The sequence below is a fragment of the Bombus pyrosoma genome, linkage group LG12 (assembly GCF_014825855.1).
Source record: "Bombus pyrosoma isolate SC7728 linkage group LG12, ASM1482585v1, whole genome shotgun sequence".
Classification (NCBI taxonomy): Eukaryota; Metazoa; Arthropoda; class Insecta; order Hymenoptera; family Apidae; genus Bombus; species Bombus pyrosoma.
The window spans coordinates 2,335,711-2,356,535 of record NC_057781.1 but is presented as its reverse complement, the minus strand read 5'-3'; the positions used below and the strand labels follow the sequence as shown (position 1 = coordinate 2,356,535).

The 20,825-nt window shown below is 35.9% G+C and overlaps 1 protein-coding gene across 4 annotated transcripts; it reads right to left on the bottom strand.

The window, feature by feature from the left end:
- Positions 1-755: 755 nt before the first annotated feature.
- LOC122573455 (cadherin-related family member 2) lies at positions 756-20,333 on the bottom strand. 4 transcript variants are annotated; one of them, XM_043739826.1, is made up of 14 exons: positions 18,026-18,251; positions 17,801-17,956; positions 11,275-11,578; positions 10,500-10,771; positions 9,861-10,025; positions 8,209-8,889; positions 7,306-7,830; positions 6,300-6,652; positions 5,936-6,150; positions 4,888-5,447; positions 4,391-4,699; positions 3,998-4,292; positions 2,154-3,798; positions 756-1,846 (listed from the first exon to the last, which is right to left on the bottom strand). In XM_043739826.1, the coding sequence occupies exons 2-14, from the start codon at positions 17,807-17,809 to the stop codon at positions 1,636-1,638; spliced, it is 5,544 nt and encodes a 1,847-aa protein (XP_043595761.1). In that variant the 5' UTR covers positions 17,810-17,956; positions 18,026-18,251; the 3' UTR covers positions 756-1,635. The 4 variants fall into 4 exon arrangements, with proteins under 4 accessions (XP_043595761.1, XP_043595763.1, XP_043595764.1 ...); XM_043739828.1 differs by lacking the exons at positions 17,801-17,956; positions 18,026-18,251 and adding an exon at positions 20,054-20,333; XM_043739829.1 differs by lacking the exon at positions 17,801-17,956.
- Positions 20,334-20,825: the final 492 nt, after the last annotated feature.

Here is a 20,825-nt window from a genome sequence, read left to right as displayed (position 1 = left end):
GTTGGTCAAGGTAGCTGCGTAATTGTAATAGAAAATTGTCTAAAATCACGCAACAAATACATTAGTGTTCTTTCTTTCTAAATATATTATGATTTCTAATTATATCCTCGAATGTAATTATAGATGTTGTCTGAACTAGACAATCATCAATCTCCTTGAGATTTCTTCGTATTTCCCACCAGATCAAATTACCTACCGAGCTCCACCTCGCCTTGACATTTTCGTCGAGGGCGTTCGAGAGTCTCTCAAGATCTTTGCTGTAGCAATCTTAAGATATTCGTTCAACGCGATTGCTTAATAGGCCAAGAGATCGTGGTCTACAAAATTGGTATTAGTCGCTGAGTACATCTTCTAACGGAGGATCTTTAGACGACTATGAGATCTATTATCCATTGAAGTAGAAAATATTGAAATATTTTATCACAATTTAAAATTAGGGATCATACAAATTTTGTCCGAAAATTTCCAGTTATTTTTTTTTAAATTTCGAAGGAGGCAATGAAAGAATTACTTATTTTAATATTACAATTATACAATATATGATTTACAATTACTTAAATAAAAATCATAAATCGTTACTTCTCAATTTTTACTTACTTTCTTTTTAGTTTAGTTTCGAAGTTTTAGTTTCGAAGAAGATGACGAGGTAATGATTTATTTTAGGAGTCCAATGTAAATTAAATAGATTCGAAAGTTGATTCAGGATCTTACAAATGTTAATGTATCCAAATTAGTATATATAAAAAAGACAGCAATATTTTTCTTTTTTTATAAACATAACTCAAATGTACAGTTTTTATTTCATCCTTAAATACTGCATATATTACAATAGCGGACGCATATTTTTTATGATAATGTCGCGAACGTTTTGTGAATCAGATCCGTGTACAGTCTAAGAAATATACAATTCACGCAAATTAGTTTCACTTAATACTAAGTAATGTCGCACTTTACACGTGTCCCTGTATTTTGGCACGAATTTCTCGATCTTACATTATAGCACCATTCGTCAACTTCGTTGCACGATTTCCTCGATGACACCGCAAATGACTATAATACAATTTATTCGCATGCTTCGGGCATTTCCAGCAAGAAAAGTGCATTGTCAGTTCTTGAAACGTGATCAACGATTTTTCTCGTTCTCATTGAATGAATAAATTCACTGATTTTTATAACATTGTGCGTTTGAACAATTCTCTGCCAAGCCACATGTCTTGAATAAGTTTCGTTGCTTTAAAATAACATTCAAAACTAACGAATAGCTACGAGCAAGTATTATAGTTGTACTCTATCTTTGATTGAGGTTCGTAACTATGGTTATCAGATATATTCATTTTAGAGATTTTTTGATTGAGGAAATATCTAATTTTTCGTGAATGCTTATGTTCAACGTTTCTATTGTTAATATAGCATTCAAATTATTGTTTCCATCTCGTATCATACATCACTTCTCTGGTATTTCTTCTTCCAATAATACTTTTCGGAAATAAAATCTCAATATGGCATGCTCGTTAAGTAATATCGAAATGATACAAATACTTATCCATCGAAATCTCGGTTCTGAGCTAAAAAGATCTTTCTCAAGGCGTTTTCTGTACGGAAAATCTTCATGCTGTTCAGTCACCGTCTACTTGTTTACGTCCTGGAACCGAGAGTACTCGGATGATAGAGAGTTGTATCCGCTCCCCATTCGTAAGGACCTTCGTGTGGTCCTAGAGAAACCATAGTACCAGGTCCCAGCGTTGTATGTGATGTGGCACTGACCATCCCTGGACCGGAAGAGACGTAACTTAATGGCGGCCGAGGCTGATCACGCAAACGGGCGTGTTTTACTTGTCGTTTGTACCTGGAAGCAGCAATTAAACTAATTATAATTTTCTTCTCAAAACTCGACTACTTGTTGTTAAGAGAAGATAGCGGTTACGGAGAATATATGTGTAATAAGATAACGAACTTCTAAGTAGGAATTTTAAATTAAATTCCTAAATTATTAATTTTTTCTATATTCTGAAAATCTATAGAAGACATAGGGTGATTCCAAACTTTTGATTGATAGTGTATATAATAATAGCATTTAAAAATTTGGATCATTCGAAAATATATCTAATTCCTCTTACAAGTCGTAAAAGGCCAAGAAAATCATGGACACTTACTTGGCGTGCATGCAGCAAAGCGCACAACTAGAAATCACCGTAGCAACGCCAACAAGAACCGCGATGGCGAGCACCCACATCTGCGTCATCGAGGCGTCAGCTCTAGCTACCATTGCAGCGCAATGTTGCACCTTCTCCACGTGATACGTCCTATAAACTTTCTTCAACTCCTCGTTCTTTGGATCAGTTAGAAGAGCTTTCATTTCGTCCAAATCGTATGCTTCCTTTCCAACCATTTGAAAACAGGAACTGGTCGAAGAGAAATCCAAAGAATTATCTTCCTTCGAATAAAACTGCGTATCGTAAACATTGACGGTTATAGGTAAAGACAGAGCTTGTTGCACAGATTTCTCAAAATCCTCCAGAGTCTTTCTGACCTCTACAGGTGGCTTCGAAAACACAAACTTCAACATGTCTCTGTCACGCAGCAGAAATATCCTCAATGTGATATTCGTCTCTCTGCCTGGTGTAACCGAGTTGTTGGCCGAGACAATGATTTCCATGTAACCATCTGCGTAACTGGTCATGGAACCAGTCGTTCTGAGTTCTCCAGTTTGAGGATTCAAAGACAAATGCGAGGGAATCTCTCGTTTAGACATAGAAGGATCAACGAGGGAAGTGAAAGAAGCTTTGCCCGTGCTGTAATTAATTGGAAGAGCGTCAGAGTCAGCATCGAAAGCTTCCAGAGTGATGAGACTCGTGTCTATTGGAACATTTAGACGGACACCCAATGTGACATTCTCCTTTTTAAACTTTGGCTTATTATCGTCGATATCCAAAATCTTGACAAGAATTTGTCTTTCAGAAGGATCTTGCCGATTGTAAGGTTTTGGAACAATGTCACTCTTCTTTGTGGAAAAGGGGAAACATTTAATCGTTAGCAAATGACGATCAACTGTCTCTTTATCGAGTCGACCGTTTGATTTGATCACTGCCGAATTGTTTTCGAGTCTTTCTACAATAAACAACCTAGCTTCGTTTCCATAGATAATTGAATAGTCGATCATTCCATTTTCTCCGATGTCTTCGTCAATCGCCTCGATTACGCCAACTTTCGTTCCAATTGGTTCTTCTTCGAATATTGTCAGTTCTATAGGTGAACTGTCTAAGTTTCTTTTAAAATGAGGCTTATGATCGTCGATATCATTCACTAGAACTTGAAGAACTCTGGTTGCCTGCTGAGGAGGACTTCCCAAGTCTTGAGCAACTAATATCAACGTATAACTATCCTTTGTTTCTCGATCTAGTAATTTCCTGGTAGTAATTAGACCAGTTTCGCTGTTTATTTTGAAGGCACTCGCATCTTTGCCGAAGTTTCCATCTTCTAGGAATTTGAAAGTGATCTTTCCGTTTGGTAAATTCGGATCATCGGGATCTGAAGCTACGACTTGGAACACTGGACTGCCAATGGTTGAATTTTCAGCTATGTGAGCTATTTCTTCGAGGGTGGGTCTGATGAAAAGAGGTACGCCATCATTGCTGACTACATCACCGATGTAAAGTGTCAGAATTACGTCGGAATAGAGTTCTGGCACGCCGCCATCTTGAGCTCTGATTCTCATTATGTATGGCTCTGTCCTTCCTTTGCCTGTTAATTCTCGAGCTGAATAGATTTCGCCAGTTGTGTGGTTTATTTTGAACAGTCCTAGAATTTTCATAATTCACAAATCAATCTTAAAGTTTCTTGGTGATTGATCGTATTTCAAAATTTAAAACATTTAACTCTTTCACAGTGACGATAAAGAAATAATTATTGTTCATTCCAAATTTTTCATTACAATCAAAGAGTTAAAGAAAAAACATTAATACTTCGAAAAAGGAAAAAATGTTATACTTTTGCTTACCACTTGCTTCGCCCTCATCAATGATTTCATAATTGATTATCCCGCCATTGCCTTCGTCTGGATCTGTGGCAGTAATATTCACTACACTGACACCTGATGAAGCGTTCTCAGGTATTACAGCTGTATAAGATTCTTGCTCAAAACTTGGAGCGTTATCATTGACATCTAAAACATCTACGGTCACCAAAGCTCTGGTGCTTCTCTGTTCTGCTCCACCTTGAGGCATGTCTGATGCAACGACGTAAAAACGGAGAACCGACTGTTTTTCTCTGTCAAGTGTTGTATTGGTTGCAATCTATACAAATAAGGTTAGAAATATTCAAATTAGTATAACATAGATATAATGGATGTAACTTAAATTCTAGTAAAACGTATAAAAATAAATTTATTTACCTGAATGTTACCAGTTATTGGTTCCACCTCGAACATATTAGCGTTTTCTCCAACCAAAGAGTATCGCACTTCACCGTATCCTCTCTTAACTTCCTGTTCCGTGCTGGAACTATCCATGTCCGTAGCTCTGACGTTCAATACAATCTTTGGAGGTTTTACCGATTCTAATACAGAAATTTTATAATCCTTTTGGGTAAAGATAGGACTGTTGTCATTCATGTCTTGCACTTCGACTATCAAGTTGGCTTCCGACATTTTTCTTGTTATCTCGTAATCTCTTGCTAACGCTCGTACTTTAAATCGAATGAACTGGAAATCACAAACCGTTTAAATCCTAAGACATAATTATGTATAGACACAGGAACTTAGTTTTAAAATTATAATTTGAATACTTTAATTACAAATAGAACAAGTACAAATACTAAAAATGAGCTTAGAAATTAGAATTTATAGGATTAAAATGAATATAAAAAATTAGCTTTAAAACTAAAATTTACCTTTTGATTCAGAGCTTCATAGTCCAGCCGCTTGCTCAAAACAACGTTTCCGCTTTGAACACCCACATTCACATACCCTTCATCATCATCTTCCCTCACCAATTCAAACCTTTGAACAGCATAACCAGTAGTTGGTTCTTTAGCTGATAGCATTAGCAGAGTAGTTCCAAGAGGTTGTTCCTCTGGCACGGAAATCTTGATTGTGGGGTTATTAGGCGACCATCCTGGGTTCGTAAACGTTGGATTGTCGTCGCTGTAAGCTTGGATATAAATCGTCACCTCGACATTCGTAATCTGCTTCTCTTTATCAACGATGGCGTTCAAATCTTGCACCTGGACCGTCAAAATGACTACTGCAGCCACTTGATAATCTAACACACGATTTACTGTAATTAAACCAGTCATGGAATTTATTTGAAACGCTGTTTTGTAATCATAGGAAGTTGTGCTCTTCAGAGCCACGCCAGTTTTGTCGACAGCCCTGATGGGTTCTACTAAAGAATATTCCAAATAAGCGTCTGAATCTGGATCTGTTGCTACTACTTTCAACACTGGTTCACCTGTTTAATGATTATTAATTATCAGCACTGAATTCTTTCTGTTGTAATTTATATTGCATGATCCTGCCGCTAGTTAACATAAGGACTGTGCCAATAATGATACCAGGAACCACATACTTTTCTTCTATTTTTATATACAGTGATGTACATGATAGTTCCGACCAGAAAGATTTTTCATTTTATATTTTAAAAGTGATACGTGAAAAATTTGTTGCTAATATTGAATATGAAGACGTGACACGTAAAAGATCTCAATAAAACAAATGGACGCTACCACATAGTTTTATAGTTATATAATGTTAGCGGAAACTTTTTCAAATATCGTTTTTGAAAGAGTATAAAATGGACATTTTATCTAGCTTGAAACTTTCATGCACCACTATGTACAAAGTGAGAACGAGAGTATGCAATTCACTACTGTTATTGCTGCCTATGAATTAACTAACAAAAGAATCATCTTGTATGTTTTTTATTAATTTGAAACCTACCAATAGATGCTCTTTCCGATACGTAAACGAGATACGTCGACTCATTGAACATCGGTGCTTTGTTGTTCACGTCTACCATATTCACTGTGACAGTTGTCGTAGCGGTTTCCCTAAGTGGTGTGCCAGAGTCTATGGCGTAAACTATTACTTCGTACTTTTCTCCTCCGGTTTCCAAATCCAAACGAGCATCCGGTGAGACCGTGATAACACCAGAACTAAACAATTCATAACAGATTCTAATATTTAACATCTACAATATATTATTCTAGATCTCTGAAAACATTTATTGGAAGAAGCATTTACGAAAATTGTTACGTATTTGTCTTAAATAAATTATAGAGATGTAAATTATGGTGTAAATTACCTAGAGTCTATGACAAAATTATCTTTAGCACCGGAAGCAATGTGATACTGCAACAAGTTGTCTCTTCCGTCAGGATCGTTTGCTACGACTCTAATGACTTCCGTTCCTGGCGAAGCGTTCTCCAACAACCTTGCTCGGTAAGTGCTAGGTCCTGGTACATTAGATTTGTAATTTCCACGGAAGATAGGTTTTTGGTTTCCAGGTACTCCGACCCTGACTGATAATTTTGCTTCGGAATATAATGGCGGCGTTCCAGCATCCGTAGCACGAATTATTAATTCGTAAATTCCTCTTTCTGTGTCGTCTGAACGCACTGCTTTCGCCATTGTCACTTCTCCGGTCTCTGAATTTATCTGTAAAAGTATTGCTATTAATTCTGTACACGAAATAATTTTTAATAATAACCTACAATAACAATATGCAAATAGGACTTTATAGGATTGCTAATTTTTATTCATTATACTCAGTGGTGGATTTAACGCTTTGGCTGCCTGAAGCTAATAATCATTTTGAGCTAAAAGGAATTGAAAAATGTTTAACTTGGCTAAATCGATATTTCTTAAATTAATAGGAAATTAATATTTAGTTTAGAGATCTTATGACTAATCTATCAAAATATGATATTCACTTAGACGGTGAATATTAACGATGGCCAGTCCAAAATTGCTTTTAAAATTCCTCAAAATTGTAAGCGAGGAAGATTCTTTTTTTCACGTATTTTAGAAAACGCAAGAAACCTCCAAAATGTTTTAGAATGGATTCATCGAATGCTCATTTAGGCCAAGTTAAAATTTTTATCCCACTCCTTGAATACTAACAGATGTATTTTATATGATTCTGATAATCGTTTATTAATCTTTTTCGCTACCACTTTTGGGGCCTCCATGGTGTTCCGGGGCCCGAATCTTATTGTGTCATTGGCGTCAAGGTAGATCCGCGTCTGATTATACCTAAGCTTATTTCATCTATTTTTACTTTTTCATATTTACATGACAACAACACGTACCTTGAAAACACCGTTCGTCATACTGTTATGCGAACTGATGGAGTACGTTACTTTCCCATTTCCCTGTGCTGGACCATCGACATCAGTGGCTCTAACAAACATCTGTGGATCGAAACTTGTTGCTCCTTCGCGAACAGTTCTCGTATATTCGTTTTGTTCAAATACTGGCTTGTTGTCATTAACATCGTCCAATTCTATCAAAATATTCACAGCAGATACTCTTTCACCTCCATCTTTAGCTTCCATCGTCAATGAATATGATTTCTGAGCTTCGTAGTCCAATGGTTTTGCTACCGAGACTCCACCTGTTTTTAGATTAGTTTCGAATTTGTCAGCTCCGAAACCACGTAGAGTGTAAGTCAATTCACCAAAAGAACCACTGTCGTAGTCTCTTGCGAAAACATCGCCGAATCGTGTGCCTATTTCCGCGTCTTCTGGCACAGATAGTTTGTACACCGATTGAGAGAATTCTGGACTGTGATCGTTGGCGTCCATTAACTCTACGTGAACTCTACTTGCGGCCACCTAAAATTTATTTATTAATATATTACTTTTCATACATCAATCGTTATACAAATATTTATGTATATATGGTCAAAGATAACATGGACGTTCTATAGAAACAAATCTAAGAATTGTATTAAGAATGTTTCTATTACTGTGTTAAAAATATTTATATGTAGACTAGGAGTATTTCTACAGAATATAGAATTTATATTTTTAATCCTAGAAATTTATTTTATCTACTAAACATAATTCCAAGTATATTATATTGTATTTGTATGTTATATTCTTATAGATTCTTGCATATTATGCTGTATTTTTTATAGTATATCTTCAAATTTTTCGCAAATGCATAAAAATCCATGATCTATTTACAAGTTATTCACGACAAATTCGTACCACTTCATTCGCAACCAATGCAATAACTTCGAACTCGAGTTGCCTTTTAGCGGGGTCATCCACATCATAATCCAAGACATTAACATCTTTTGCTTTAACCACAACTGGCACACGACCTTGAGCTTCCTCGGGACTAACAATGAAAGCCTTGCTAATTCCAGGATAACCCGGCGCATCTCTAAGAGCCAATCTGTACTTCGCATTCTCTCCAACATCTCCGTCACTCACTATCATATTTAATCCCGGTAAAGGTGTACCTTTACCTATGTCTTCTGAAATTTTTATATTGAGGTACTTTTCGTTAAACACAGGCATCAAATCGTCAACATCTGTGACGACTATCGTGACAATCGAGGTTGCAGTGTCTGCTGGGATCTCGTTATTGATTAATTCCGTAGCTTTCACTTGGAACGTATAAATACCACCATTTTGTAGGATTCTAGGATCCTCTCGATCGAGGGAAATGTTGGTGGTAACCAGTTTGCCTACTGTCACGTCACCCTCTCTCGATACGTCGAGATCAAAGTGGCCTGATTCCTCGTCTTCGAGAGTTAATAGGAGAACTCTAGATTCACCCGTGTCACCGTCTCGCGCTCTGATTGTTAGGATCGTGTGACTAGCTGGCGTGTTCTCCGGAAGTGCCGCACTGTACGGCGCGTTCAGGAACACGGGCGGCTGATCCTGAAAGCAATTTATGCAATTTATTTATCATTTAAAATCCATAGTAAATGTAAGTTCCTGATTCAAAGCTTTGCTAGTGGATGGTACTGGAGCAAGAGATGTATCCTGCTTATTTGACTTCAGCTTTTGATCAAAGCTGACACAGTATGTACTGCCAAAACTATGCCTATTGCTTTGAAATCTGTTGCAACGTTTGTTACCCCTTTCACGTAAAAAGTTCTAATTTCAAGCGCCAACCGTTATTTTTGGTAAAGAATTTTATATTCTAAGTTTTGTATTTAATTAATAATACTCTTATATTTGTACAATATTTAAACCGAAAATACAGTTATTCAGCATTATAGCAATTGTAAAAATGTTACAAAAGTTGTACCAGTATATCCAAATTCGTTCATCACCATGTTGAACTAACTGATTTGTAAATGTGATTATTTCGACCAACTATTTTAACAAAAATACGTGTGCTTCGTTTTTAAAATTTACTGCTAGCCAACTGTTCAACCACGAACAGTGTTTTAACAATATTTTAACTAAATATCTATATCTATAATCTACTGATTTAGAGATAAATAAATATCTATAATCTATTGATTTAAAGATAAATAAATATCTATAATCTACTGTCAAATATCACTAGTATCATCTCACTTGGTTTTTTATTTGTCTAGAGTAATTCTCACGATTCCCAGGAATTAATTAAAAGAATTTGAGACCGTTATCTAACGGAGGATTTCGAGAATGATTAAAGTTTGTGTTAGAACGAACGAACGAACGAAGGAAAACGTTTACCGTTCTGGTGAAAGTTATTTCGCGAACAACGCGTACACAGAATCGGACGTTCCACGAACAGAGTCACTAGGTAACGGCCTGCGCTTTCCTGCTTAGATTATCGTAAACGATCTTACTAACCAATACGGAATGATCACACTGGATGTACAGTTACATCCGCGGTTAGGTCGAGACCCACTTACCTGAACATCGAGAACGTCCACGGCTACTGTTGCCCTGGCCTGTAACCTTTTCGATACATCGCTGGCACCGTCTACAGCCAAGAGGTTGATCAAATACGAGTTTCTTCTCTCGTAGTCCAGAGACTTCGACAGGGTGATCTGTACGTCATATTTTCCCTCCGTCAACTGAAAATGTAGTTTTTGATTTATAGGCTTGATCGACTTTTCGTTGGACGATCGTAGAAGAAAAATTCGAGCATAGGATGTAAATAATTGACAATTTTTCTTAACTTAACGATATTTTCGTTGAAGAAATGGTAGAAGGGAAATTTAAGTATTGAAAGTAAGTACTTAAGAATTTAAGGATAGTATAGTGTACAGAAGAAATGAATAGTTGAGAACTTTGGCGTCTAGGACATAGAGAAGTAAAAATATATATAATAGGATCTGGAGAAGATATAGTCAAGATCTTGGGAAGATCGTAGAATGTAAAAAAGTAATTAACTGAAAATTTGGAAATGATATAATATAGAGAAGCAAATAGCTCAAATAGAGTGTAAGCAAAGCTGAGTATAGAACATAAGTAAAAATTCTGGATAGTAATTTCGTTTAGTGAATTGCTACGAATTGTTTGTTACAATGAAATGTCAAGGTTTCTACCTTTTCTGTAGAAACGTTGAAAACCTCGCAGACATCATCGTCTCGCGACGTAGAGACACACTGCACGTGAATATCCGCGTTTACACCACCATCGCGATCCGTGATCGTGATCGTACCAGGTGGAACTAGAAGACCACCCACGTGTGCGCTTTCTGGCACCCTGGCTGCATAAGGTCTGCCGTGGTATACCGGTGGATTATCATTCTCATCTAACACCGCTATCTCGCGTCGGAGAGATACTGTGTTGGGTTCTGATCCTGCGATCCCTTCATCTAATAGAATATTGATTTTAATATTACTCATAGATATCTCTCATTGTCTGGTAAATAAGAAGTGTATGTTTTAACACAAGGAAATAAGGAATATTGTTTGATGAATTGAGTTGCTTAGAGAAGAAGTGATACAAGTGAAAAAAGCTACGATCGTATTTCCATTGAAGAAATTTATGAATGAAATTATTTCTATATATACTTATGGAAGTCTAGAAATTTTCAAGATAATTCTTTATATCAATTCTTATGTGTATCTCGTTGTTCAAAGACATTTGTATAATTTCTTTACCGAGCCCCTCAAATAGAGACTGAAATCAAAAGTTTAAAGGTATAGTCGCGTAATAAATATAGAAAAGAAATTTCACCGAAATTTAATTGCACAATCGAGTCATCACTATTCCGCTAGCATATCGGTCATCTAATGCTCTATATATACCATCATCTATCCATTGATATTCTACAGTAACATTGTAACGGAATATCCATAAAAACAGTGTAATTACCCGTTATACTGATGATCACTTCGATCAAATCCTGGGTCTCCCTGTCTAGAGCCTTTCTTAAAACAACGACACCGCTGTCCCGATTCACAGTGAAGTATTCACCACTGATCGAATAATGTAACTTGGATCCTTCCGGATCTTCTCCTTGAAGAGTGTATACGGGTGCACCTGGAGGTGTGCCTTCTGACACGGCCAGTCTGGCCATGTCTCCACCTTGCACGAAATGCGGCGCTCTGTTGATCACCTGACCCCATGACGAAGACCACGTGGAGAGTGTGAAGAGCAAAATTGTCCACATCGTCACCTGCGGGTTAACGAAATAAATATGTTAAATATTCTTTTACTTTTAATTTTTAGATATTAATTTCGATACAGACAATTGATGCGAGATTTTTAGGAATTTTGCGTTAAAAATATATTTTCAGTATATTTGCGATTCAATCGATTTATATTACTAACGATGCAACACTCGAGAGCGTAGCTCATGTTCCTATTTAAATAGTATATATTTCTAATAGATTTTTAATTTAAATCTGTCAGATCACATAGTTTTAGCATGCAAAATGTTAACAATTTTCATCCCTCCATTTTCACTAAGCTTCAGATCCAATTGCAGCTCGTTGGAAACTTGTTCTTTTTATAATTAGAGGTTCTTTAATTATCGTGAGATGTTTGGCATCGCAAGACCATTGTCTTTCATTCTTCGCTGTATAATTTGAGAATGTAAATTAACAATCATAATGCTATTTACTGATATGCATAAGGACCACAATTAGCATCAGTGGTTGACGCTGCATTCGTTGAATAACGGTTATTTAGTGGACGATTAGAAAGTGGATTCAAAGATGAAAATGTTGGGTGTAAGAAGAACAATTCCGCGGCTTATGCTTGGAACTTTCATTAATCGAATTGAAACACGAAGTTTTATACATAAAAGCGCGTTCTCTCTTGCGTGAAAGGTGAACACTTCCTACACTGCGATTCGTCACGATTCCGTTCACTTCCGGTCATCGAAACAAGCGTATCTTAATAATTGTACCGCTTTAAATAATGCAAAAACAACATCTCCGCGTTCATGGTAATGTTTTCTCCTATAAAACTGACTACAAAAATTTAAGAAACAGACAGAAAGAGGACAATAAATTTTATGATCTATCAACAATTACGACAAACGATAAATTATATGACCAATAATTGTTGTGAAACTTCGGTTCCAAATTATCCGTTCCCACACAAATTTTATACAAAAGTATTCAAACTAATTTAAAGTATATAGAAAAAAACGTGCTCTTGTTATAAAAGCTAATAGGTGAAACAAACTCTGGTTACATTTCATTCTCTAACTGTATTCACAAATATCTAAATTTCTATAAACGTCCACACTCTAGTGACATTTATATATTTCCATGTATAGTGATACTTTATATCTCCACATACCTACAAGACCACTCACTTTCTATCCAAACAACGATTAATTACACAGTAAATAGACATCACTCAGATAATAGTTCGATCAACGTCTTCAACTAGAAAGGAAACTATCGAGAAGAAGCTAACCATAGGCGAGCTCGAGAGCCATCTGAAATAAGCGTACGTGCATTTGTTTCTTGGACGTTCTTGGGATCAATGTTCGCGGTCTCTGTTGGAAAAATGCGACGTATAGACGAGTGGGCAGGAGAGAGGAAATGGTTAAATACTGCGGAGGATGCAACGATCTATCGGAGCCACCGGTTACCACCCATATAAAACGCGGCAGCGACCGAGCCGCGTTCTTTCTGTGGCATTCCGAAAAAATGCTTTCAAGCGAACCACCAGCCAGCGGTGCAGCCACCGAGTACGGTGACTGAATGACTTCTAGCGGGTGAGCACGGTCAGTGAAAAGCCGTTAGAAATCAGATTCCATTTCAGGAGTTCGCGGTATTCTTGTGCTGCGATCCGTAAATTAAATTGTCCTGCTAGTCGTCGAACATTTATCTACGCCTTGACTGCTGTTCTTCTGTTTTAATTAATTTAAGCTTGTAAAGTGTACGAATGAATTTGGTGTTGGTAGATAATCGCGTTGCTTCTATGGATAGGGTTTAGCGAAAAAAGGTAATTGTTGCTCTTATCTTTGCCGAGATACTAGAAAAAAGTAGAAAATTACTTTCAGATAATTGATAAACCTCAAATCTTAAGGATTAAGAAATACTTTGTAATTAAAACTTGTATGAGTGAAATATGCATATTATAGAAAAATATGTATGAGGCAAAATAAGGTTAATAAATACTGTAAGATAAGATTCCTAAAAAGATCTGCATACACGCGCATAGTTCCGGAATATACTAATAAAAGGCGTAAAAGATTCGAATCAAAATTGGAATTCGCCGAACAAGAAAATTTAGAATGCAAGTACTGACCGCGATCTTCGTTAATCAGAGTGTGTAGTAATCGATTAAGTATTTTTTCGTGAAAGCAGCATTCCAAACGACTTTTTCTGGTAGTGTAAACGGAAAATAACATTTCAGCGTGATTTCAAGATCAGTATACGAAATTTCATAGGCCAATGAGTAGTGCGTATTAATGTTACGCAGGATTGTTAAGAACTCCATGGTAGCTTTCTAGTAGAGTCTCCAGACAGATTCCGAACAAATGTCTTGCACAACAGCATCGGCTTGGATAAATGCAGATTGCGTTCTATGCTATTCCGCCTCTGTCATAACTCTCACTCAAGACAGCAATTTGTGCGGAATCAAAACTACTCGACCAATAATATTTTTCTGTAGCGTTTAAGTGGAACTGCAACGATATTCATTTAGGCTTTGGTATTCAAAGGCCAAGTATGTGGAGCAAAATGATGGATTACGAGGAATTAATAGGAAATCGTTCAGATGAATTGCGGAATTTAAAACACAATTTATGTTAGAATAAATAATACACAGCGTGATTTCTACCCATGAAATTAAGGTAGGTACTATAATGAAAGCACATATGATTATTGCAATTTATCTTTCTTATGAATGACAGTTTGCTTGTTCTTTTTATTAAGATAGATTTGAAATGTACCTGTCATAAAAATATTGCATAAAAGTTACGCAAACTACTCTTGTAAATTATTTGCATCATATAGGAATTTCTTTAAACTGTTAATTTGAAATTTTTTGAATATTTTTTGAACATTTTGAATTACTGTATGATAGAATAGACAAATGTAATAGACAAATAATAAAATATTTTATAATGTATGATTATAAAGCTCCGTTTATATGAATTTTTGGGGAGAAATATAGTTTGTATAGCTAATTGGAGTTCATTTTTATCACCACCTGTGACTTTTCGTCTAATTTTTTGCTTAACTTTGAGAATTTTGAAACTGTTCATTTTGAAGGCTTCAATGAGAACCAGCTATTGCTGAAAGTAATACGTGGGAAGCAATCATTCTGCGAAGAGAAACAAGCGACGACTACAGGACAGTATACCAGCGATTTTCCGGTGACTTCGTACCACTAGTTGACTTCCGTGTTCAGAAGGTTGTTATCAAGTATTGTCTTCGGCAAACCTAATTATTAATCATGTGAAGCTACTAGAAATTTTGTATGATACAGGAAAGGCAGGAGACCTGCTACCTTGTTGAAACAATTCTCACAATTACTTCACGTCGGAACCTTAATCATAGGATTAATTTTGAGTATCTTTAAATACCACCAAAAGAACACGTTACTATGATCTTGACTCATAGTCAAACTCAAGAAATTTTACACAGAATGGATAATATTTACAGTCCTTATGAAGTCATTTATATTCAAATATTCGTGCATCACTATATTACCCAACAATGGAGAAAGGCTGCAACTATTAAAGAAACAATTTGTAGCACATTGACATGAAGTTTTCACATTTCTCATTATATGTTCTGATAGTATTAGTGATTTGCTTAGCAAATTACTATATTATGCGTGCAAACTATCTTGGACTTTTGATTCTTAGATTTACCTATTTCTAACTTAAATTCAAATATTTTTTCTATCTTACAGGAGTTTTATGAAATAAAATCTACAATTAATGTAGTTTCACACTTACTATAGTTAATGAAATAATAAGAACGGTTTTGATGATTAAAATATTACATAATGAATAGAATATCCATTTTCTTCCTAAAGGCACCGAATTCATTTACATTTATAATACACATCTAATATTTTACTTCCTTTTTTCACAGTTGAGCAGTATAGAAGAGGAATTGACAACGAAAAATATAAGAAAATTTACATTTCCACATAAACCGCTTAAATAGATTCAACAATAACAAACACACTCGAAGTATTCCAACGTTGGCACGATTTCTATTATAATGTACACAACGCGGGAAAGCATGGAACGTTAAAACTCATGACCAAGAGTATACTTCTACTGTTTAAAGACTCGTCCGAGATTCTGAACAGTGTAATTGCAATTATCAGCGACGTAACATAAAACGATACGGCTAGATTATGCGATAGATTCAATTCTAGCCAGGAAGAAATTCACGGATCACGCTTTCGCCATTCGCCATGAACGAACCATAAAACACACCATGAAATCCCGTAGAAATAATAGTAAACAGAATATTACACCGTAAGCGCAACGATCACCGACCACGATGTATTTACTAAGTGCGATTCTCAAATATAAGATATATATATAAATATTCTGTAATGAGAAGAAAATTAAGATTATGGAAAAGGATGAAAATAAAGGAGATAAGGAGAATACAAAATTATTCAAATAGAAACAACGCCATGCTCTATTTAATAATGCATGATCCCATTATTCATGATGTTAAACGAATTCGAATTCATGACGTTGTCTTGTATTCCTTATGAATTATACTTGATGGTAACTACCGCAATGCATGCAATTTGCTGTTCAAAGTTTAACTGCTGGTGCTTCGTTATATGGGTCATCGTGATTTAAAACATGATTAAAATAACAAGATAAAAGCATTCTATGCGCCTCAATTTTGAAATAAAAGTGGTCGTTACCTTCAATGAATTTGAAAGGATGAAATTGATCTGCTCGTTAGGTAGGGGAAGAAAAATATATTCTTGGCCTTTAACTAACAATATCTGTACACACGTATATTCTATCTTATCGAGATTTTATATCCAGTTAGTTGATGATACACTTGTTTAATGTATCATGATCTTATTTTATTACTGTGATGATTTATTCATTTAGACGTTACTTTTAAAGAGAATTGATTGTAGTCATCAATGAAGATAATACTGTAAAATAATCAAGAGTTCAAAGCGATACTATAAAATTGAATAATCAACTACTCGAGAAAGTTATAACTGTTTCCTCGCTCCTTTATTGCAACACATGTATCAATTAAAAGAACATGAACTTCATTTCAAACAGAAATGAAAAACAAAGTCAGGAACAAAATGAATAATTACTTTATTAATATTTTATGATTTTTCATCAACTATAAACATATCGATTTCAAAACATAATCGTTAAAACGCTGAAATTGAACTCAATTTCACGGACTGTTGTTCGATCAACAAGGAAACCGGTTTCATCATCGGCTAAACGTATTTCGCCATTTATTACGCGTTGCGACGCTCCGTGCAAGAATTAATTCCTGTGTTATCTGATAGAAAGCTTTTCTCTTTGCGTTTACTTCCGCACGTTCGTTTCCCGTGAATGAAACATACTACGTAGAAATTATACGCCGCCGTGCATGCTGATGTGTCACAATAGAATTTGCTGAAATAATACACGGAAAAATATGTCACGGTACTAGCCATTTTTCCAACGCGATGCATATTCGAATGTACTGAAAACGCTACACCGCGCAGCGGAGAAACTCGAACACATTAGCCGCTCGTTCGATAAATTATTTTCCATTTAGGCCGATCGTAAAAAAGATAATGTAATGTTCGTTTCGCGTTCATTAATGTGGATCAAAACTTCTACTACATAATTCGAAATGAATTTAAAGAGTTGATCATAAATTCATAATCGTTTAAAAAATTACTTAACTTCTTAAATACAGCGTGTTACTGTTTTGTTTTAGTTGCGTAATACTTTTTTTTAATGAATTGAGAAGTGCAAACGGAATTTACATTTACAATTTTATGTAAAGTAGAACAATTTATACAATGAACTGGATTTGTATATTTTGTAATATTCACTTGTAAATCGTTGCTACTTATACAAGAGAATTTATTAACACTGGTAATTTGTAACTTGTAACTTATGCAGTTTTACTAGCATAATAATTAAACAAATTAATTCGATTATGCAACAGGATCTTAGTAATGTTCTAACACATTTCCTAGAAAAACCAAGATTATTCAGAATCTAGCAAATGGTAGTGAATATAAAATTTTAATAAAATTACGTTCTTCAAGTATTGCGGCCACTCAACTTTTACTTATTTTCATGGTTGAGCTACACAATTTCCTAAATTACACATAAGCGTAATATTACAACATTACCTAAAGTACTTTATCCCAATCAATTCTAAATTCTCAAAATCTAAAATTCTGTACAAATATTTACCATATCCATTTTACAGCTTAGGCACCTACTACGTAAACACCCGAGACATTGTGTATACACGCAACAATCTCCAAATTACAAAAGTCCATAGTGGAATTCACGCGTAGCAAACATCTATCACATTCTCGCCTTTGAGATTAATTTCCCAGAGAATTTCTGTGCAAATAAGTTACCTAGATTTGTTCATTGACCTAGATACGCTAAAAAAAAAAAAAAGTTGCGTACCAAGCACGAACGGCTCGTAATTGGTTTTCGATACCGGCAACAAGCATTTCGAAACGCGTTCCTTGTGAAATTTCGCGAACCGCCATCGCGGTGATACCGGTCAGGCCAGCAACATTGGCGTAGGATCTATTCTCTCTGTTTCTCGAAGTGAAGCGCCCGGTTTGATTCGTATCTGCGATACCGATTTTCTCTTCGGATTGCGCGAAAAGCAAACGAGTACGCGCGGTTAACTGTTCCGTGCTGATCGTACGAGTCTCGACGTCCTAGACTCGTTAATCGCCGAGAAAGGAGAAGAGGCAGAGCGAAGGCAGGCCACAGAAAAGCGAGAGGAAGACGGACTAGCCGGCGAGAGGAAGAAAAAAAACCGTTATAGAGGCCCCCTCTACGATCCACACCATTACGTTACGCGCCTGGCATCCTGACACTGTGTGACCAGGTGATGCTCAGGATGAATGACTAAGAAAAGTACCATCTTGTCACGCGCTTCTTTCTGCCCTGTCTTTGCATTTTTGCTACACGAGACGCTGCTGTTACAGACTATACTGTGTACCGGAGAGACGTGTCATTAATACGGTTTCTTTAACACTGGAACCGCTAAAGTGTTTAATAAATCAGTATATTATAAATTAATGCTCTATATATATATATATAATTACTGTAATATAATGAAAATGAACAAGTACATAAAACTACATTTCTATCTCTACAGGAAATAAAATTAATTCTATTGAAACAACTATGATTTTAATAGCAACAAAATTAAAAAACGTGGAACGCGTCGTTTTAAGGAATTAAGTAATTCTAATGTGGTGAAAGTATTTATGGAATTTTTCCACAATTCTTCCAGATTTCCTACGGATTACTTCGGATGCTATTCCTCTAATCTTAGAGTTACTTTAATATATATTATTCCTACTGTGGATAGTTTTGTTAAGAAATCTGCAAACAGAAAATTTCAAGACCTAAAGGTGATGGAAATTTGTACGTAGACCAACGCATTAATGAATGCCGGAATATTGAAATAAGTGTAGAAATTTAATAGCACAAGTATCTAAGTTTTATGTAATAATAAAAATACCACAATGTTTACGAAGAAAAGATCTGGCGTACATTATGTCTTCATTGGTCGATCAAGAAAGCTGTAAGTCACAGAAAAATCTTTCAAGCAACCTTGAGGAACGCAGGATCGGTATTTGCGAGAAAATCAACCGATTAATCTCTGAACGTGTTAATACGTGTATATTCAAGCTTTTCCTGCTCCACGAACTTGACACCGGTTCCTTGAAACCATGACTTCGACTAATGCACTCGCCGGTCAGACTGGTTTTCCTCGAACTGGCGAAAACGATGACGAGAGTTCGGCATAGTTTGTCACTATTTTATTATTTCTGAGTCATGTAAAAGGAATGTGTAAAAAATATCCTTTAACAAATGTACATTCCTAATAACAAGACTGGCTGGTTTTAACTTTTCATTTTCCCAGCCTTTCGCAGACCACTGAAATATTTGATATGATTGTTTAAAGTTTCTAGCCAACGACTTTAACTACCTCTCGATATAAAGGTCAAGGAAATACCAGTAAGATCGAGCCTCATATAGAGTTACCTTACACAGTTGGTCTCAACTTCATCAAGATTTATACGTATTTATAACTCCACTTTTACCGGTTCAATTCGTATTCTACCTAAACCAAACTCTACGCAACAACACGTGTATCAAGTTTTCAAGATGCTACCTTGATAGTAGCACGTGACTAAAACAAAAACAGGAAATCGAGACGTGCCTGAACGTCAATGAATTTTTATAGAAGATACGTTGCATAGCTATGATATTTCCTTTCACATATCCACCCGTTCGATTCACAATATTATTAAACCAAACGATTCTTAAACGACAAATTATTCCAACAAATATTGCGAACAATAATTAAAGTAACGTTTAATAATACAATGAATGTTGCTTTGAACTTTCGTTCGGACTCGATCAATCACTTGAAAGCAAAGAAATACCATCTGCCGAGGACCTTACCTCATAAAGTCGGTCCAAGATCCTTCTTCCTCGCAGCACCGTATCAACTCATCATCACACCACGTGTATTTCCGTTTGGAAGATCACTCGTTTGAAAAATAACATTTAGAAAAAATCACGTACATACACCCATACCTCATGATGCATCGGTACACGAGTGTGTCTAACACAACTTGTATCCTCTATCCTCTCGGTTTCATGAGTCGTTGTCGTTTCGAAAAAGAACCGATGTCTGTGCCAGCCAATGGACAGGTCTATACTGCATCCTAAGGAGGTATGCGGCCTCTGCTATGGGAGTGGAAGGAATGGAGAGAGAGAAACAGCTCGCCGCGAAGGAGAGACTACAGTCCGTGCCCGGTAACTGTGAGCGAAAGGGGGGCGAACCTTTTTGATTCTTTTGTACCTCGACGTGCCAGGTGAGTCTCTTTCGTGGTTCCATCGTGACTGGGATTGTGACGCGAAAGGGATCCAAACAAAATTAGCGAGAACTTTCCTTGGCGACATTATTTGAAAAAATATCTTAATTTCGTCATTTTTGATTGGCGGGAAAACTTCTATTTTTATGATATATATGATATATATATATGATATAATATTGTACACTTTATCCTTGATTCATAGTTTAATGATTCAATAGTTGAGAATCAAAGATATTATTTGGAACAAATGAAACCTATTTTAGTTATAAATTTTAGTTATGAGTATTTATAATATTTATGTGTTCTAAAGATAAATACGTTTGCAGCAAAATTGAGATCACAGATTATCGTAG

Excerpts from the sequence above, each read along its gene's own strand:
- LOC122573455 (XM_043739826.1), bottom strand. Across the intron at positions 10,026-10,499 it reads TCAACGTTTCTACAGAAAAG|TTGACGGAGGGAAAATATGA; the intron begins GTAGAAACCTTG and ends CTACATTTTCAG. Across the intron at positions 8,890-9,860 it reads TGGACGTTCTCGATGTTCAG|GATCAGCCGCCCGTGTTCCT; the intron begins GTAAGTGGGTCT and ends AATTGCTTTCAG.